A 16,421-nucleotide genomic window follows, 5' to 3' on the forward strand; every position below is an offset into this window, starting at 1 on the left:
CAGGGTAATACGAGACTCCACCTTCGTCCGTGTGAAGATTTTTTTTTTTAGACTAATACATTCACGATTTCGTTTCACGTATCCCTGTATAGGCTTGGTCATTTCTGGTACAATTCAATTCTATGGCTTTCACAGAACTGTAATTACCATTTTTTTCTATGGTGTAATATGCTTCTAGTAGAAGAAGAGTAAGTAGATTATGATTGAAACTAAATAAAGACCTACAAATTTGATAGATCTCGCAGAATTAATTAAAAGATGGTAAATTAAATTCTTTGGGGAAAAAAAATTAAGAGCGACTTACTCGTATTAACCTGATATCTGGGAATTATTTGTGAATGAACAGCTTTAACAGACACATTGATATCGACTTAAAGAATCTATAATCCAGGAGATTGGAATTTTCGTCATCCAATCACTTTGTCGACTGTTGAAACTGGCGTCACATCAGACGATTCTCGCGAACTGTTTTAACAATGAAGCCCCAGTAATGGTCTATGAAAGATACAATTTTGATTCCCATTGAGAGCTCATGTGGTTCGGATGAATCCCTCGTTATGCCGTAGACCCAAGTTCCATATAGTCTTGGTACTACAAACGACGAAAAATTCTAATCCAAATAACCGAGTTCACGGTCGAATCAAGGTTTTTATCCACCGAATGACCTTCGTTTCTCTCTCTCTTTCAAAAGAAGACTTGACTGGTACAATCATATACAATTTGAAGTTCTGTGACGTCACAGGTTGCTGTCCCACTTCTCATTAAACTGCACAGAGAGAGGAAGAAACTGAGAGGCAACTTGACGTTGATAGAGGACAGTGATGACATACAAGGTAGTTTTGGGGATGGCAATGATTTTCCAGATCCGTGATTACGCTAATCTTGGGTTTTCAGATCAATGATTACGTTACTTCTGTTTTTCCAGATCAATGATTATTCTACTCTTGGTTTTTTCAGATCAATGGTTATATTACAAGTAATTTCTGACACCAATGATTATGCTTCTCGTGGTTTTTCAGATCAATGATTACGGTACTCGTAGTTTTTCAGATCAATGATTATTCTACTCTTGGTTTTTCAGATCAATGATTATGCACCTCGTGATTTTTCAGATCAATGATTACGTTACTCGTGGTTTTCCAGATCAATGCTTGCCACTACACTGTCAACGATTCTTTCATTCAATTCATCTACACCGGCTCCTCTCTTCCTTTGCTTCCGCAGTTCTTCCTCTGATCACAATATTTTGTTCTTATGTCATACAGTTGCAAGGAGGAAGTGGTTGATCTAGTATGAAGGAAATTTGTGAAATCAGAAAGGATGATTTTTGCTGCTCCAGCTGATACAACTTCTTAATCGAACAAAAATGTTGACCATACAGGTGAGAAACAGACTTTTGATAAACAAAAACCTTAACTCGGAGCGAGGGTGGCTAATCTGAGAGTTATTTGAAAAATAAAACTAAATTTTGCTTAATATATTACGTTGATGCCAATGAAATGACCACTTTGAACTGGTTTGGAAACCCAACTCAGCAACAAACATAGGAACGGGATATGGTCACGCGCATGTCACAAACTTTATACACGACCAACAAACAGGTACAGGAGTCCGGGTAGTTAGGACAGGGGGCTTGTTGAATAATGCCATATGGAAGTGCACCATGGAGAATACACAATAGCAAATATTTCTTTCTTTTTGAGTTCATACTAGGACATTCTACACAGCAAGCCGAAAGAAATAAAAGGAAAAAACAACACAGTGCGTTTGGGCTCGCAATGGCGAATGAGCGCACCAATCACCGTTTATTTATCAAATTTTGTTCCGGTGACAGTATTGCAAAATGATTGATACGGACAGCGATCTACAACACATTCGGATGAGTCCCTCAGAAACACTGCAGACGCAGGCCCTCGAAAACGTGTTCGGCCCATCACGGAGGAGTATGACATAACACCATAGCACTGTCTTCATCTTCTTCCAATCGATAAAGTGAAAACGTTGGACTGATGAGTGCCACACGCCTTGAGCAATTCAACAAGATTCAACATTGATCACAGTGGCTCGGTGGTACAGCACTTCCCTATGGTGCATAGGGTATCTGGTTCTATCCCAACTTGCGCAAAAGTGGGCATTCTGTTAGACAATCACCATGTGCATGGATATTCTTGGAGTTCCTCCCTTTTCCCTATCTTTTTCTCATTTCGTCACATCATCCGTTATTAACATCACTGTTTCCTTTAGCCTCACTGCATAATCATGGGATGTTAAACTCAAAATAAGACCCCAGAAAAACCTTCTGGATGTGTACAATTGTTTGGGTCAGGAATAACTAGGAAAGGTACATGCATTAGATTATCACTGCAGATAAAAACTGCATTTGCTATAACAATTGTAAGAACAACGGTCAAAACTTAGTGGTTGGATCGTAATCAACACTGAGGACGGTTTCTAAGCCAGCTCTCCACACACAGATTTTTTTTTCGGTATAATGGTCTATGTCGGGAGCGATCTATCATCATTGTCTCACACAAGGTGAAACAATCATTACACCTGAACTTAATAAAATGCATTGCAAACTTTTCCTCCGGTAAACAGCGATAATCAATAGGCATGGTCTTCTCATGTTAGACAACAGTGCTCCCCCACATGCCGAATAAAGGGCGATGCTGACTCTTCACGAACTGCAGTATGAAACCCTTCAACAATTTCTGCATTCCTCTGATATATCTCATACTGACTACCAAATCTTCAGGCATGTCATTACTTCTTAGGGGGAAAGATCGTTTATTGACAATCGAGGGGTGGAACGTACGGTCGAGAACTTCATTGTATCACAGACTCAAGACTTATTTCATCATGATAGCTCTGAGCGATAACGCAAGTGTGTGTTTGGTATTAAAGTTTTCATTTTTCTAGCATTTGTAATTTTCTAGGATCAATATTAACAGACGAAAACCATATAAAAGCAGGGAATTCGTGTTATTATTCCGTTCAAAATCTCTTGTCATCGCGAATTCTGTCGAGGAATTTTAAGCTTAAAATATATAAAACGATAATCATGCTTGTTGTTCTGTACGGTTGAGAAACATGTTCGCTTCCTCTGAGGGAAGAACGCAGACTGACTGAAAGTATTTCAGAACAAGATCCTGAGATAAATGTTCAAACCCAAGAGGAAGGGGAATGGGGCTCAATGGTAATGCGTTCACCTCTGGTGCGTGGGGTCCTTGATTCGATCCCGCCAGTTATGTGGTGGACAAACAATTGTTTGTGGAGGGTTTTCTCGGGTTCTCCAGTTTCCTCTCACTTTCTTCACTTCATTCATTACTTCATCATCACCGCCTCATTTAACCATGCCGCCATAACGTAAAAAAAAAAAAGGTTCCATTCAAAATGTGCAAACCGCTCAATACTTTTTAGACTACCTAATATGTTTATTTTTGTTCACTATACAAATCCATATTGTTGGCATATCACACTCCTAGGAAATTATAGGCAAGGTACTGTAGGCTCTAGATTTATAGTTAGAATTGTAATCCATACCTAAGTTTGTTGAGCTCTCTCGTGGTTAATCGGTTAGCGTACGCGCCTTTGGTGTGGGAGGCACGCGTTCAAATCCCAACGAGAGCGCATGTAGTTCTGAACCATGTTAAGTTGTAGATCTACATCTCATATAGCCTCGCTGCTGAAAGGGACGCTAAACTGAAAATCAAATAAAAAAAAATCTGTTTGCTCGTTTAACAAATCCCCGAAGTTGCCTTGCCATACTTTTAAGCAACTGTGGGGAAAAGACTTATGGTTTTTAAAGTAATATTATTGCATCACTCCTTTATTATTATTATTATTATTATTATTATTATTATTATTATTATTATTATTATTATTATTATTATTATTATTATTATTATTATTATTATTGCATCTCTACCCGTGGTACTTCGGCTAGCATGAATACATATACACACAGATTTCTTTTGTTCAAATGTTATAAGTGTTTGTACGTTGGTTCAATTTAATGAAGAAAGCGTATTTGAGATTCTTCCTACAATGAACATGTTTTAACGATTGTACTTTGAATATTGTCTTTGAATAACAAGAACTTGAAAATGTTTTTTTAAAAAATAAACTAAAAAAATATATAATTCCTTCATTTCAATATAAACTTTGAGAAAAGAAAAATAGAACGATATTCTACGTGTTAGAACTTACAAACTTGTAATAGAGTAAAAATAGAATCACCTTATGTATAAGAATAACATGAAACAAGAAATATCCAACATTTCCTATTTAAGCTATAACATTAAAAATTTTTCACAATGGTTTAAGTTTTCAATGTACAGTTCTAACTTGTTCAATTCCTGTTAGACGTAATACTTAAATTATTTTAGAGTGTACAGAGCTTTGGTAAAGATATAACTTTTCGACATGCAGGCCGGTAGCCAGCCCAAAAATCTAGGGGGAACCCGGTAGAAGTTAGGGGGGCCCGACCCAACTATATCATAGTTCATCACCATATTATAGTTCATTTGCAAGCCTACCATGAAATTTTTAGTGTGTCAGTAAAAATTTAGAGGGGGGCGGTCCACCCAGCCCCCCGTGGATACAGGCCTGTCCATACGTACCAGTGGTCGTTAAGGTAGCTATCTAGCAACTAAGGCACCGGGTTCAATCTACAGTGGAAGTGGGATAATTTTCTTGTTTGATGCTCGTAGGGACGCGGTGGCTCAGTGGTAGAGCTTTCACCTGTGGTACATTGGGTCCTTGATTCGATCCCAGACCGCGCCAAATGAACTTTGTTGTGGACAAAAACCGTGTTTGTGTGTTTTCTAGGGGTTCTTCCGTTTCCACCCACTTTCTGCATTCCACCATTTCCCTCATTTCTCATCATCAACGTCTACTTAGCGTATTCGGCATTCCCATTTCTTTCATTTCTCATCATCAACGTCTACTTAGTGTAGCCGGCATTCCACCATTTCCTTCATTTCTCACCATCAACGTCTACTTAGCGTAGCCGGCATTCCACCATTTCCTTCATTTCTCACCATCAACGTCTACTTAGCGTAGCCGGCATAATCGTGGAAAGTAAAACAAAGATTTCACTTGATCTCTATACTCGTTCCAATGCTGTTAGGGTCTAATCCAATCCATGTAAATGGTACCCAAGGAACCTGAAGGTTAAAGGTGATGGAATGTTACGCTGAATATATCACTCCTAATATATGCCCAAGCCTAGTCTACCCGGTCATGAGGGTTCTAAGAACTGTCCCAAATGGGGTGCGACCTACTAACTTCCATATCTACTAAGCTCTATTTCTGATTATTTGTATATTCAGTACATCAATATCTATGTCAATTATCTTAATATGTTTGAAAACATTGAATGAAATGACGTCAATAAACAGATAACACTGTCAGGTGTTCATCGTATGAAGGAGTTTGTTCTGTATTGCGTGATCTTTTTTTTTTTTCAATTAATATTGAAACTGAAAATGGTAATAGATTTCTACCACCTCCAGTTTTAGTAGAAATATTAGAATGGAGATGGTATATATATTTCGAATACCTAATACATTGCTGAAATCAGCTTCGCGCTATCTATTACCGATTTTACTCTATACCGATCGACGTTAAACCTGGAAGTGGTTAATTTCTCCCATTTCCTGTCTGAATGGAAGGTTAAGAGACAAATGATATATCTTAGAACATTAAATCGATTTCAAAAGGAAAACATGTTCTCTTCATCTTGTTTTTGCCTTATGTAGATTAATATTGAAACCGAAAGATATAATGGATTCTATCACTTTCGGTTTTAGTAGAGTTAAAGACGGAAATGAAATGTATTCTTGGAATGTTTAACAGATTGCAGGAAACTGCTTTTCCCTATCTATTACCACAGTGCATGCAAGGATAACCACTGTGGAGAACACGGTTGGTCGGGGCGATTGTCCCCCCCCCCCTCCCAGAAGAGGAAACTTTTCTTATTTTATATATAAACAAAACCCATCCCAGAGTTCGGAGCTCTTAAAAGTAGCTGTAAGTGGCAGTATTACAACCCACTGCCCCCCAGAAGTCCGTCCTGGATCTGCCTCTGGTGGAGAATCAGAAGATATTAATATACCTACTATCGTGTTCGCCCAGCGTTCAGAAGATAAGCGACAAGCTTCTTCAATGAAAGAAGTAGTGCACTTGGTTCAACAGTATCAGCAAAAGCGACGTGAACTTGCAATCCTCCATAGTGATCAACGTTAAAACAAGATAGCATTTACTTCTACCACTTCCGGATTAAGTGTCAGAAATATTGACAAATATAATTCCTTAGTTTGATCCTTTATATCCTGGCTAAAATTTATGGTGACGCATAGAAAAGTTCTTTGTTTTCCTCCCGGATGAACGGATATATGGACAGACTTAGTAAATATCAGTACAAAAGAGATATGGGAAAACAAATTCCTTAAAATCATTGTGGACCATTTCTTGCTAATCAGCGAAGTTTATTTTTCGGTAACAAACTCTTTTCCTGTAATTTCTGCCCAACCTTCAAATAGGACTTGCTTCATTCAAGTTTCTCTGTAATTTCATTATAATTATTGATCCTTATATTAAACAATACAATTATTATCAATAATATCCCATGAAGCTTTCCACTTTTTGATCGATTGTAGCCCTGTTATTGGAGGGAATGGGAATCATTGCTTCCACTCATGACTCTCATGTTGTCTTCAGTCATCATGATGGTTTTGTCAGGAGCTCGTCGCGTGTAAGCAGTCGAAATGTTTTTCAAAAGCATCAGTGATGTAGAAGCAACACTGGGTCGAAAATTTCCGAACAACGGGCATAGCGTTAAAAAAAAAAAAAAAAAAAAAAGCATGTGACCATACTAAAAGTGTTTGTACGCCTGAGAATGTTGAGGCTGTGAGACAGTCTGTTTTGCAGTTCCCGAAAAGTTCTGCAAGGAAACATGCTGCAGGTATTGGGCTTTCCTAAAAAGTGTAAGATGAATTTTAGAAAATCTGCATTCCCAAAATGTTTTCAATACCATTTTATATTTTTGAATAAACGAGTTTCTATCTTAAGTACGTTTTTGTTTTATTAGCTTTAAAGTGTGAGGGGTTTTATTGGACCATATTGTATTAGTATGTAACACGAAGTAAGTTTTAAATGAAGACACCATTAATGTTACATAATTTTGAAACAAACAAATTATGTGACGTAAAAATATACTCGATAAACAAAAAATACCAATAAAGAAGACAAAATCTTTTCAAATTTTCCATTCTCGAGACTAAAATTATACTGACAAGTGTCACAAACAATATCATCCTGTCTTAGTTCATTGTTAATGCACTCTTGATGTAGCCATTGATTGCATTCAACACACATTATCCACGCTTCCATATTTGGCGTTCAGAGCACCATGGAGTCAAGTCAAATTACCAAATTATGAGAAAAAGATACACAAATTCTGTACGATACGATTAAGTACATGGAAAGCTAACCTTGGTTTCTACATTAGAAGAGTTATTTACAACATTTAAAGAAGAATATTTTAAGCTCTAAAAGAAGCTTTACATAGATATCTGAAATATTGAAACATATTCAACATAACCAAAATAAATGGACTTGATTTCCTTGTGCATTGAACGTGTCATATATGTGTTGATAAACCTTTGGGATCAATCCAAAAATAATGTGTCGTCATCTCCAGCAAGTTCAGATAAAGAAATGGAAGCTTCAGTCACTTGTAACTTTAGTTTTGTCACTTGTGAAATTTTACTTCTCCATTGTTTCAGGCAGCTAAGATTGGCTCTCAAATACCAAACTGTGGCCACCGAAATATTCAATTCTCAGTCGGGGAGTATGTAAACGTATTACGGTAGTTAGGATTCCACTTTAATCTGTAGATCCATGTCTCATATAGCCTCGCTGCTGAAAAAGCGACGCCAAATTTCAATGAACCAATAAACACACAATTCTTAAGTCATCATTCTGTTATTATTCTGTTATTATTGGCAGGTCATTTGCTGCAACTTAAGAGACTTTCATTCTCCACGGTCTTACGCTAACCTCTTCGTCCGATTTCTGTTTTGATTGTAGCCTTCTTTGCCTCCTATTTGTCTTTCTTGCCACTTTTCCGATAAACACCACCTTTACGAAGACATTTATGTGTCGGATGAGGAGAATTACATGCAACAAAATTTGAAACTAGATCGGAGGTAGTTCACCTCTACCTTCTAAAGTAAAATACTAAAAAAATTCCTTCTAAAAATTTATTAAATTGTCAGAACATTTACAGTGTTAAAAAATTCCTCATATACTATTAATATCAACAATTTGAACATTGCTATTGTAATTATAAATTCATAACTATAAACAATTTATGGTGATGTTCACTATATTTCCATTAAATTACATTTTTTTTTTCAGTCACAAGTAGCGATGTATGAATGTTATTTGGCTGGAAAAATTGAGCCCATGATGGTACTTTTCTTTCGGATTACGATTGTGACGTTTGTATTACCAAAATCATCTTCAGCAGATTGATTCAATGTGGGATAGGTTTTTATGTTCGAGATAGGTACGGTAAGAAACTCCACATTGCCTCCAGCACAATATGTAACACTAGAGTCAGGGATAGAAAATTTTACCTCATACTGGAAATTTTCTGCTTTTTCTACGTCTCCCAAATAATGAACATAAAATCTGGAACTTATTTTATTATCCTGACGGTGTCTTATCTCACGAAGCAGAAACAGACCCCATCGTGGAACCTGACACAATGAGAAGCAGTCCGATACGATGTTCGGCTTCAATTGCGTTTCCCATGACGTTCTATTTTCATATGCATTTTTCGTACATAAACCAGCACCATGGGCTTGTACAAGATGGTCCTGGACAGTATTTTTATCGACAATTTTCCTGCAGTAATCAGCTGGGCATCTAAAGGTCGGGGATTTATTGTCTGTCCGCATTCTCTTCGGAGCATTGCCGTCCTTATTATCTGCTTGTTGAGAAGAACGTTTCATTGGTGGAATTTGGTTTGCCATAATCGTAGTTTGACTTATATAAAACCAGTTATCAATATAGGTATATCAATCAGTTTTAGGAAACACTACAAACACTTTCTGAAAGACGGAAAAAAATATGGATAATTAATACTGTATTACAGGATGGAGCATAAAATCATTTGGCAAGATTACATACGAAATGAATTGAAGGGGTGGATTCCAAAAGAGTCTAAGTCAATTTTTGTCAATTTTGAGATATTGGTTCTATTAAGTTCCCTTTGAATAACTCCGTATACTGAACATGGTTACACGTCAAAACTTCATAAATAAAATTAATTGTAGGCAAAAGAAAACAGCATTGTTTTCCAAGGTGTCCTAAGTCAACAGTATTCTCCGAAGTTAATTTCAGACTCATGCCTAAAAACACTTACAAAACTCTCGCTATAGATGATAATTTCAAGGCTGTCTTGCAAAAAGTAGGCAATTACAATATTTTTTTTCATGTAGAGTACATTTCTTTCACAGAAATAGAATGATGGAAATAAACACAAAAATGGTCTCCTGAAAAACTTACTTTTTTGACTTGGGCTGTTTTGGAATTGAGCTCTTCAATTATTTGTCAACTACGAAAATTATGAAATTACTATAAGTTGTGTCAAGTACGTATGTAGGAATTTATTTTGGGAGAAGTCCAAAGCTTTTGGGGATTTCAAGTTCAATATGAGGATAAATTTTGGTAAAAATTTTAAAATCACCCATATCATTATACTAAATTTATGTAATAGTCAGGATTTTGTACAGTCTGAACTTGCAGGGCCCAACTTCTGCGTACGTATCTCAGTTGTATCATAACATTAAGTTACGTTCGAAGTATCTCCCATTATTTTCATTTTTTTTTTTTTTTTTTTTTTTTTTTTTTTTTTTTTTTTTTGCACAGAAGACACGTTCATGCTTCTCAATGTACGATTTGTTTAACTCATTTAACTACTGATTCTTTAATCCATTGAGAAATGAATAACTGTTAATGTTAGGGTTATGGTTCACGCTATAACTTCATTATGTATTCAAAAATAACATTTTACGCTTTAAGACTGTAAAGATATTGGTACATCACCCAATTGGGACATCGTATGGAAGTAAACACTACGACTTCTTTAACTTTTGAGTTCACTTTGGGTTATATCCTCTAGTTATTATGGGTTCATTGTCACTGGGACTTCACGTGGATTGGATTCTACATTAAGAAGTAGGTTAATGTCTCACATATTTCTTCAATACCGGTCTTATCCACACAGTTTCACAACCGCCACGTTTTCTAACTATATTCAATCAAATGAGTGCTTTTATCCATGTTGCTGTGGATGTCCAACCGCTGAAGACTGAAAATTCTGTATTTATGATCCGTGGCTAATGGAAGTTTTCTATTTTCATTGAATTTTACAGGGCCTTTTATCTACAGTGATTTAGTTCCCCAAGAGTCCGTAGTGCTACCCACCTCCAGGGTTTCAGATACTGTTTCAGTTCTTTGTTGTTGTCTGAAGTGAACGAGTCTAAACACGAATGCTTCAGAACATTACAAATATCCATTGAGTAAGTGAATAGTACCGTCTTCGACGTACTGTCTCTACATCATTTGCCAGTAGCGTTCACAAATATACTCGCAAATGAGAAGGGCATTAGCAGATCCGTGGTGGTCAAGCCGCAAACTGAGTGGATAAAGCGAGTGGGTGCTTATGGAAAAATACCGGAGGAAAACTATGACGAAAAGTCTTACCACTCTCCGAGGTGGAGTAAGGTTGCTATGAAGAATTTTCCAATATAGCTGCCACGCGCTACTACTATTCGCAAAGTGTCACTTACACGCCTCATGTGCCCCTCATAATTAACAAAGAGCAATGAGTAATACATCTTTGTAAAGCTTATGGAACGCAGATTCCAACGATGTAACATTGTTTCCCATTTTACACACCGACGAGAAGAAGAAGAAGAAGAATTTTTAAAAATAATAAAAAACTCGATTTTTTCCAAAATATTTCATCTCTGGCAACCCTGTGTATACAGCAGCGCAACAAAAAAATTCGTTATTACATACCTTACATATTTGTGTGTAACATGTGCAACAGCCATTGAAATCTAGGCCAAAAAGGTATCCTAATATGGGATACCCTTTGTGGGCTGTATCACCGATTTTAGTGGAGGAAGTAGACTATTGTATGAAAACACCCTGTGACCTGCGACCATCCTAACTACCACAGTGTCATGATGTACTTTGTTGTAAAGCTTATAGAACGCAGATTTCAACTGTGTAGCATTGATCCCTTTTCCACCATTGATAGAAGAAGAAGAAGAAAGTTAAAAAATTATAATGAAGTTATTCATTTATTGATTAATTTATTATTGAAAATTATAATTGCTATATACGCAAACCGTATAACGGATTTTACTGGAGGAAATATACCATTGTATGAGAACACTATGTACCTTATTTGTTCCAACTGGAAAATTGATTAATAGAAGTGGAATATAGGCCTTAATATCCTAACAAATTTAGGTAGATAAAAACACTGAACCGCGATCTCATTGTAATGTATAATGTAGTGATGACTTTTTTAATGAAAATATACCTTAGAGAAACGATGTTGAAAAGTCTACAACTCTCCGGGAGTGCATAGATTCACTATGGTGAATTTTCCAATATGGGCGCCACGTTTCCTAATACTTATATGTAGAGGATTGTTCAATATTTGGAACCTTATTCTTTATATCAATTGAAAGCAAACTCTTTAACAAGCTGATTTTTTTTTTTTTTTTTTTTTTTTGCTAACGAATTTTTTGTTGCGCTGCTGTACACACAGTGTTGCCAGAGATGAAATATTTTTGGAAACAATAGAGTTTTTAATGATTTAAAAAAATCTTTTTCTTCTTCTTCTCCTCGGTGTGTAAAATGGGAAACAATGTTACATCGTTGGAATCTGCGTTCGATAAGCTTTACAAAGATGTATTACTCATTACTCTTTGTTAATTATGAGGGGCACATGAGGCGTGTAAGTCTCTCCTCGTTCCTCTCACTAATATCAACTCCAAACTATAGGCGTATCTGTAATCTCCGATAAACCACACAATATTCTATAGAAATCTGAGTGTGTTTACCTAATAAAAACCCAAGAAAATATACAAAATTGTGGAGAACACGTTCTTTCATTATTGGTTCAAAAAGAAATCTTTCAGTTTAACGTCCCACGATTATGCCCTTTCGGCTAATCAATTGAGATCACTGGAAATTCTCAGGAAAAATTGACGATTTGACAAGACTGTAGATTTTACGAAATTTAACCATAGAATTCAATTCAAATCTTAATGGTAAAAGACGAGGGGGTTCAGTTAGTCATGATAATTTGTTGACTTCAACTGCATAAATGGAGATTGTGGAAACCTCAATAAACGCATGTATCATATTGTTAAAATCGAATAGGGACCGCGGTGGCTCAATGGTAGAGCGTTCACCTCTGGTGCATGGGATCCCGGGTAAAAACCCTGCTCCCACCAAGTGAACCTTTTGATGAAAAAACACCGTGTGCGTAGGTTTCCTCGGGGTTCTACTGTTTCCTTTCACTTTCTCCATTCTACCATTTCATTCATTGTTCATCATCACCGTCTCTTTTAGCCTAACCGTCATCATAAACGTGAGACGTAAAACTCAAAATTTCATTTCATTTCATTTAAAATCGAATAAAATTACGAAAGTTCTCATGGAACACACATTTTTAATTCCTAGATGGTAGGAGATTCGCTTTCTCGTTCTCGGTTAATTTCAAACCCAAGTAGTGGAAACGATTGTGAATCCTCAAAAAGTAAACGCCATATCCCATTAAAAAAGTCAAATATTTTTATGAGAGATATCTTGCATCATAATTTTAAACTCGTATCACATTAGAGGGCTAAACTCCTCATTCATTCTTGACAAATTATTAATCCCAACCACCAGGCCCGTGTCCAGGGGCAGCCTAGGGGAGGCCGGACCCCCCCCTAAATTTTTGCTGCCCCCTCTAAAATTTTCACGATATGCTTGCAAATGAACTATAATATGGTTGGATCGGGCCAGCTCTAACTTCAGCCGGGCCCCCCTACATTTTTGGGCTGGATACCGACCTGCCAACCACTGTGAATTACGGAGAAAGGTAAAAGAAAATATAAATGATACTGTTTAAAAATTGCAAGAAATGTAGAAAATTTATGGTGAAACTGAAATAAATCGAGAAGAAGATGGCAGGAGGGTAAATTCACAACATCTTTGAATTCCTTGCAGGTGGGATAGTTGGCAAGCCTGCACGATATATTACTACAAAACCGAGAAAACAATTTTAACGAAAATTATGGTGGAATCTATTAAAAAAAAAAAAAAAAAAAACTCAAGGAGGGGACATGATATCACATTCTCATTGCTGGCAGATTTTAACTCTAAGCTATGAAATATCATAAAGAAAATGTTGAAAATGCATTAAGTTCTGCCATAATTTAAAAAAGTTATTTATATTCAGTGTTGTACCGTGTAAAATCAGCACCCGGGGCAAGTATATACGACGGCGCCCACATACATATCAGTGAGGTAGACAGACCAGCCGCGAAGAGCCACCATGGTTGGCACGAAGAGAAAGAAATTTTTCAAAAATAAACCCTGCTTTTCCTTGATTTTGAGCACTTTGTATTGCTTTTTCCCCCTCCATTTTATACAGGGTTTCCCAAATGTTCCCTAACATAGGGTAAATCTGTAATTGTCAGAGTTACAACAAAATGTAAGTGATGAAATCGTCTCCAAATATAATGTTTTCAATCTAAAGTGAAGGATTTTTATTTTAATCGGATTAGCCGTTTCGGCTGTACACTCTTTAAGCGCCCAATGTTAAATGAAAATGAAACGTTGCCATTTATCTGGACTCACAACATAAGTGAATGAAGTTACTGTTTGAAATGGGGGCTCGCCATCGACATGTTAGCGTAAAAGACAGTAACTTCATTCACTTATGTTGTGAGTCCAGGTAAATGGCAACGTTGAATTTTCATTCAACATTGGGCGCATAAAGAGTGTACATCGCCAATGGCTCTTCCGCTTTAGAAAATTCCTTCACTTTACATTGAAAACATATTTGGAGATGGTTTTTCCCCTTACATTTTGCTGTAACTTTGATAATAACAGAGTAACCCTATTTCAGGGGGCTTTTGAAACATCCTGTGTATGTGAACATGCATTTTTCACGGACGCAAAAAGTATAAATCTGACCCTGGTCAAATTGAATATTAGATTAAAAATATTGCTTTTGATCTCAAATATTCAAAGTAATTTTTCCTCACTCTTTTTTTTTCTTCTTTTGTTTTATTTTTTCCTCCCAAATTTTGCGCCCTTTACTTCGGCGCTCGGAGATGTCGTTCCGCTTGACCCCTCCAAGACACGGTAGTGTTTATATGGGAAAATTTTCTATCACGTCCATGTGTAAACTTGCTACAAGGGGATATATTTTTTTTATCCCTTTTATCCTCTTATATACCTCTGTAGATTCCAACAACCAACCAATAGAATTGTTTCTTCAAGTAGAAGGAAGACATAGAGAGTTTCATCAAAATCGGGTAAGTTTCATGAGAGTTATCGTGGAACAGAAAGACAAATCCACACACAAACAGATACATTGTGTCTATGGAATCGGATAAACTTCACCTCCACTCGCTTCAATTGTCTCATAATTATGTACCAAGGCTAAAGAAGACTATGACAAAGATTATGAAGGAAGTGGTGGAATGAAAAATGTAGGAGAAAAAGTGAGAACCCCGAGGAATAATAAAATAAACACTTACATGTTGTTGCCCACCAAGCAACCTCACGCACCAGAAATGGCCATACGCCTATGAAAATTCAATCGTTAATTTTCTCGCCGACTTGTAGAAGTCTGGCAATTCGTTCCGAACCGAGTTTAGGAAAAGAAACGTGTATTTCATAGGGATACTTTCAGACAGTGATGACTTCAGGGAGTGATCTGGGGAAATTCTTTTCTGGCGGGACCATAATATATATATATATATGCAATGTACCAGACATGTGCAACAGCCGACCCACTTAGTTCTTTAATCCAGCCCGCCGGTTTCGTTATTGAAAATGAATTTCTTACGTAATCTCTTAAACTGATCTGAAAATTTTTTCTTAGACACGTGGTGTCCGCCTTGAAAATATCCTCCGCGTTGGATAGCCAGTGTAGGTACCACCGAAAATTGGCAGACTGATCAAGTGTTCCTCTAAAATTGTAAATAAATAGATTTTTCTGCTTTTCTTCAGTAAGTAAATATTTTGGATACCGTTATAACAGTTTTCTATATTTCTGCGATATTAATATACAGCGAACGATTTTATAAATTGAATATGGCTGTTCAATTATTTTGAAAATGTACATTGTCTCGTACGGCCCTCGCTCCTCAATGCCAGTAAGTCCTCTGTGATTGGTCCACTCTCTGTTCCAATCTGAACATGCGCCTGATATATGCCTGATATAATATACTATCCTTATCCTGCTCGATGTAGATTCCCAGTAGTTTTGTAATACTACTTTTCACCCCCAGTGGATTGAAAGTCCCTTTCAATTAGCCTGGATAAATGATTAAGAAAGAAACAAAATACTTAAAAGAAAAAAAGAAAACTAACAAATGAATGGTGACTTACGCACATTCAGGAACCGTCACCTCACAAGGAGGGATGGGAAAATTCCCTTAAGTATGGTCCTGGTCCGCAGAACGTCACAAACTTGCCATCAACTGATTTCAGCTATATTTATATTGATACATTTTACAAACTCACTTTATCACAGATTAAGCATAGAGCCCTATGCCAATCGAATCAAAATTTCCATGTGTTAAAACAAACTTAAATACTGAACATTTAGGTACCTTACCAAAGCTTATGTCGTAAAATACCTTCTTATAAATAATTAAATAATGGCTTATTCGTTTCCTAAGTAATAGTTCTGATTCCCAATGTTGTTGTGGTGTGAGTGTATTATTGGCAAGTTACTACGTTTAAAACTGTTATATGACGTACATACGCTTTATTTCCATTGTTAAGGATTAAAACAGTTTAAAACGACCGTTAAATCTTACCATTCTGATTTTGAATGTTCATATAGATATACTTGTGTACTGTATGGCTCAGAGATTTGGACGGAAGTTAGGGGGTCGTGGTAGCTCAATGGTAGAGCGTTAACCTCTTGCGCTTGGGGTTCCGGGTTCAAATCCTGCTCCGTGGTTTTCTCGGGGTTGTCCCGTTTCCTCCCACTTTCTTCATTCTACCATTTTATTCATACCCCATCATCACCGTCTCCTTTAGCCTAACCGGCATATACGTAGGACGTAAAACTAAAAAAAAAATAATTTCATTTC

General features: G+C 36.7%; 1 protein-coding gene across 3 annotated transcripts; it reads right to left on the bottom strand.

Moving 5' to 3' along the window:
* Window positions 1-8,277: 8,277 nt before the first annotated feature.
* On the bottom strand, window positions 8,278-16,012 carry LOC145663553 (uncharacterized). 3 transcript variants are annotated; one of them, XM_081729664.1, is made up of 2 exons: window positions 15,938-16,012; window positions 8,278-9,122 (listed from the first exon to the last, which is right to left on the bottom strand). In XM_081729664.1, the coding sequence occupies exon 2, from the start codon at window positions 9,042-9,044 to the stop codon at window positions 8,448-8,450; it is 597 nt and encodes a 198-aa protein (XP_081585790.1). In that variant the 5' UTR covers window positions 9,045-9,122; window positions 15,938-16,012; the 3' UTR covers window positions 8,278-8,447. The 3 variants fall into 3 exon arrangements, with proteins under 3 accessions (XP_081585790.1, XP_081585789.1, XP_081585788.1); XM_081729663.1 differs by having other exon boundaries at window positions 15,713-15,989; XM_081729662.1 differs by having other exon boundaries at window positions 15,709-15,989.
* Between the last annotated feature and the right edge of the window lie 409 nt (window positions 16,013-16,421).

The sequence above is a fragment of the Thermobia domestica genome, chromosome 11, assembly GCF_964235325.1.
Source record: "Thermobia domestica chromosome 11, izTheDome1.hap1.1, whole genome shotgun sequence".
Lineage (NCBI taxonomy): Eukaryota > Metazoa > Arthropoda > Insecta > Zygentoma > Lepismatidae > Thermobia > Thermobia domestica.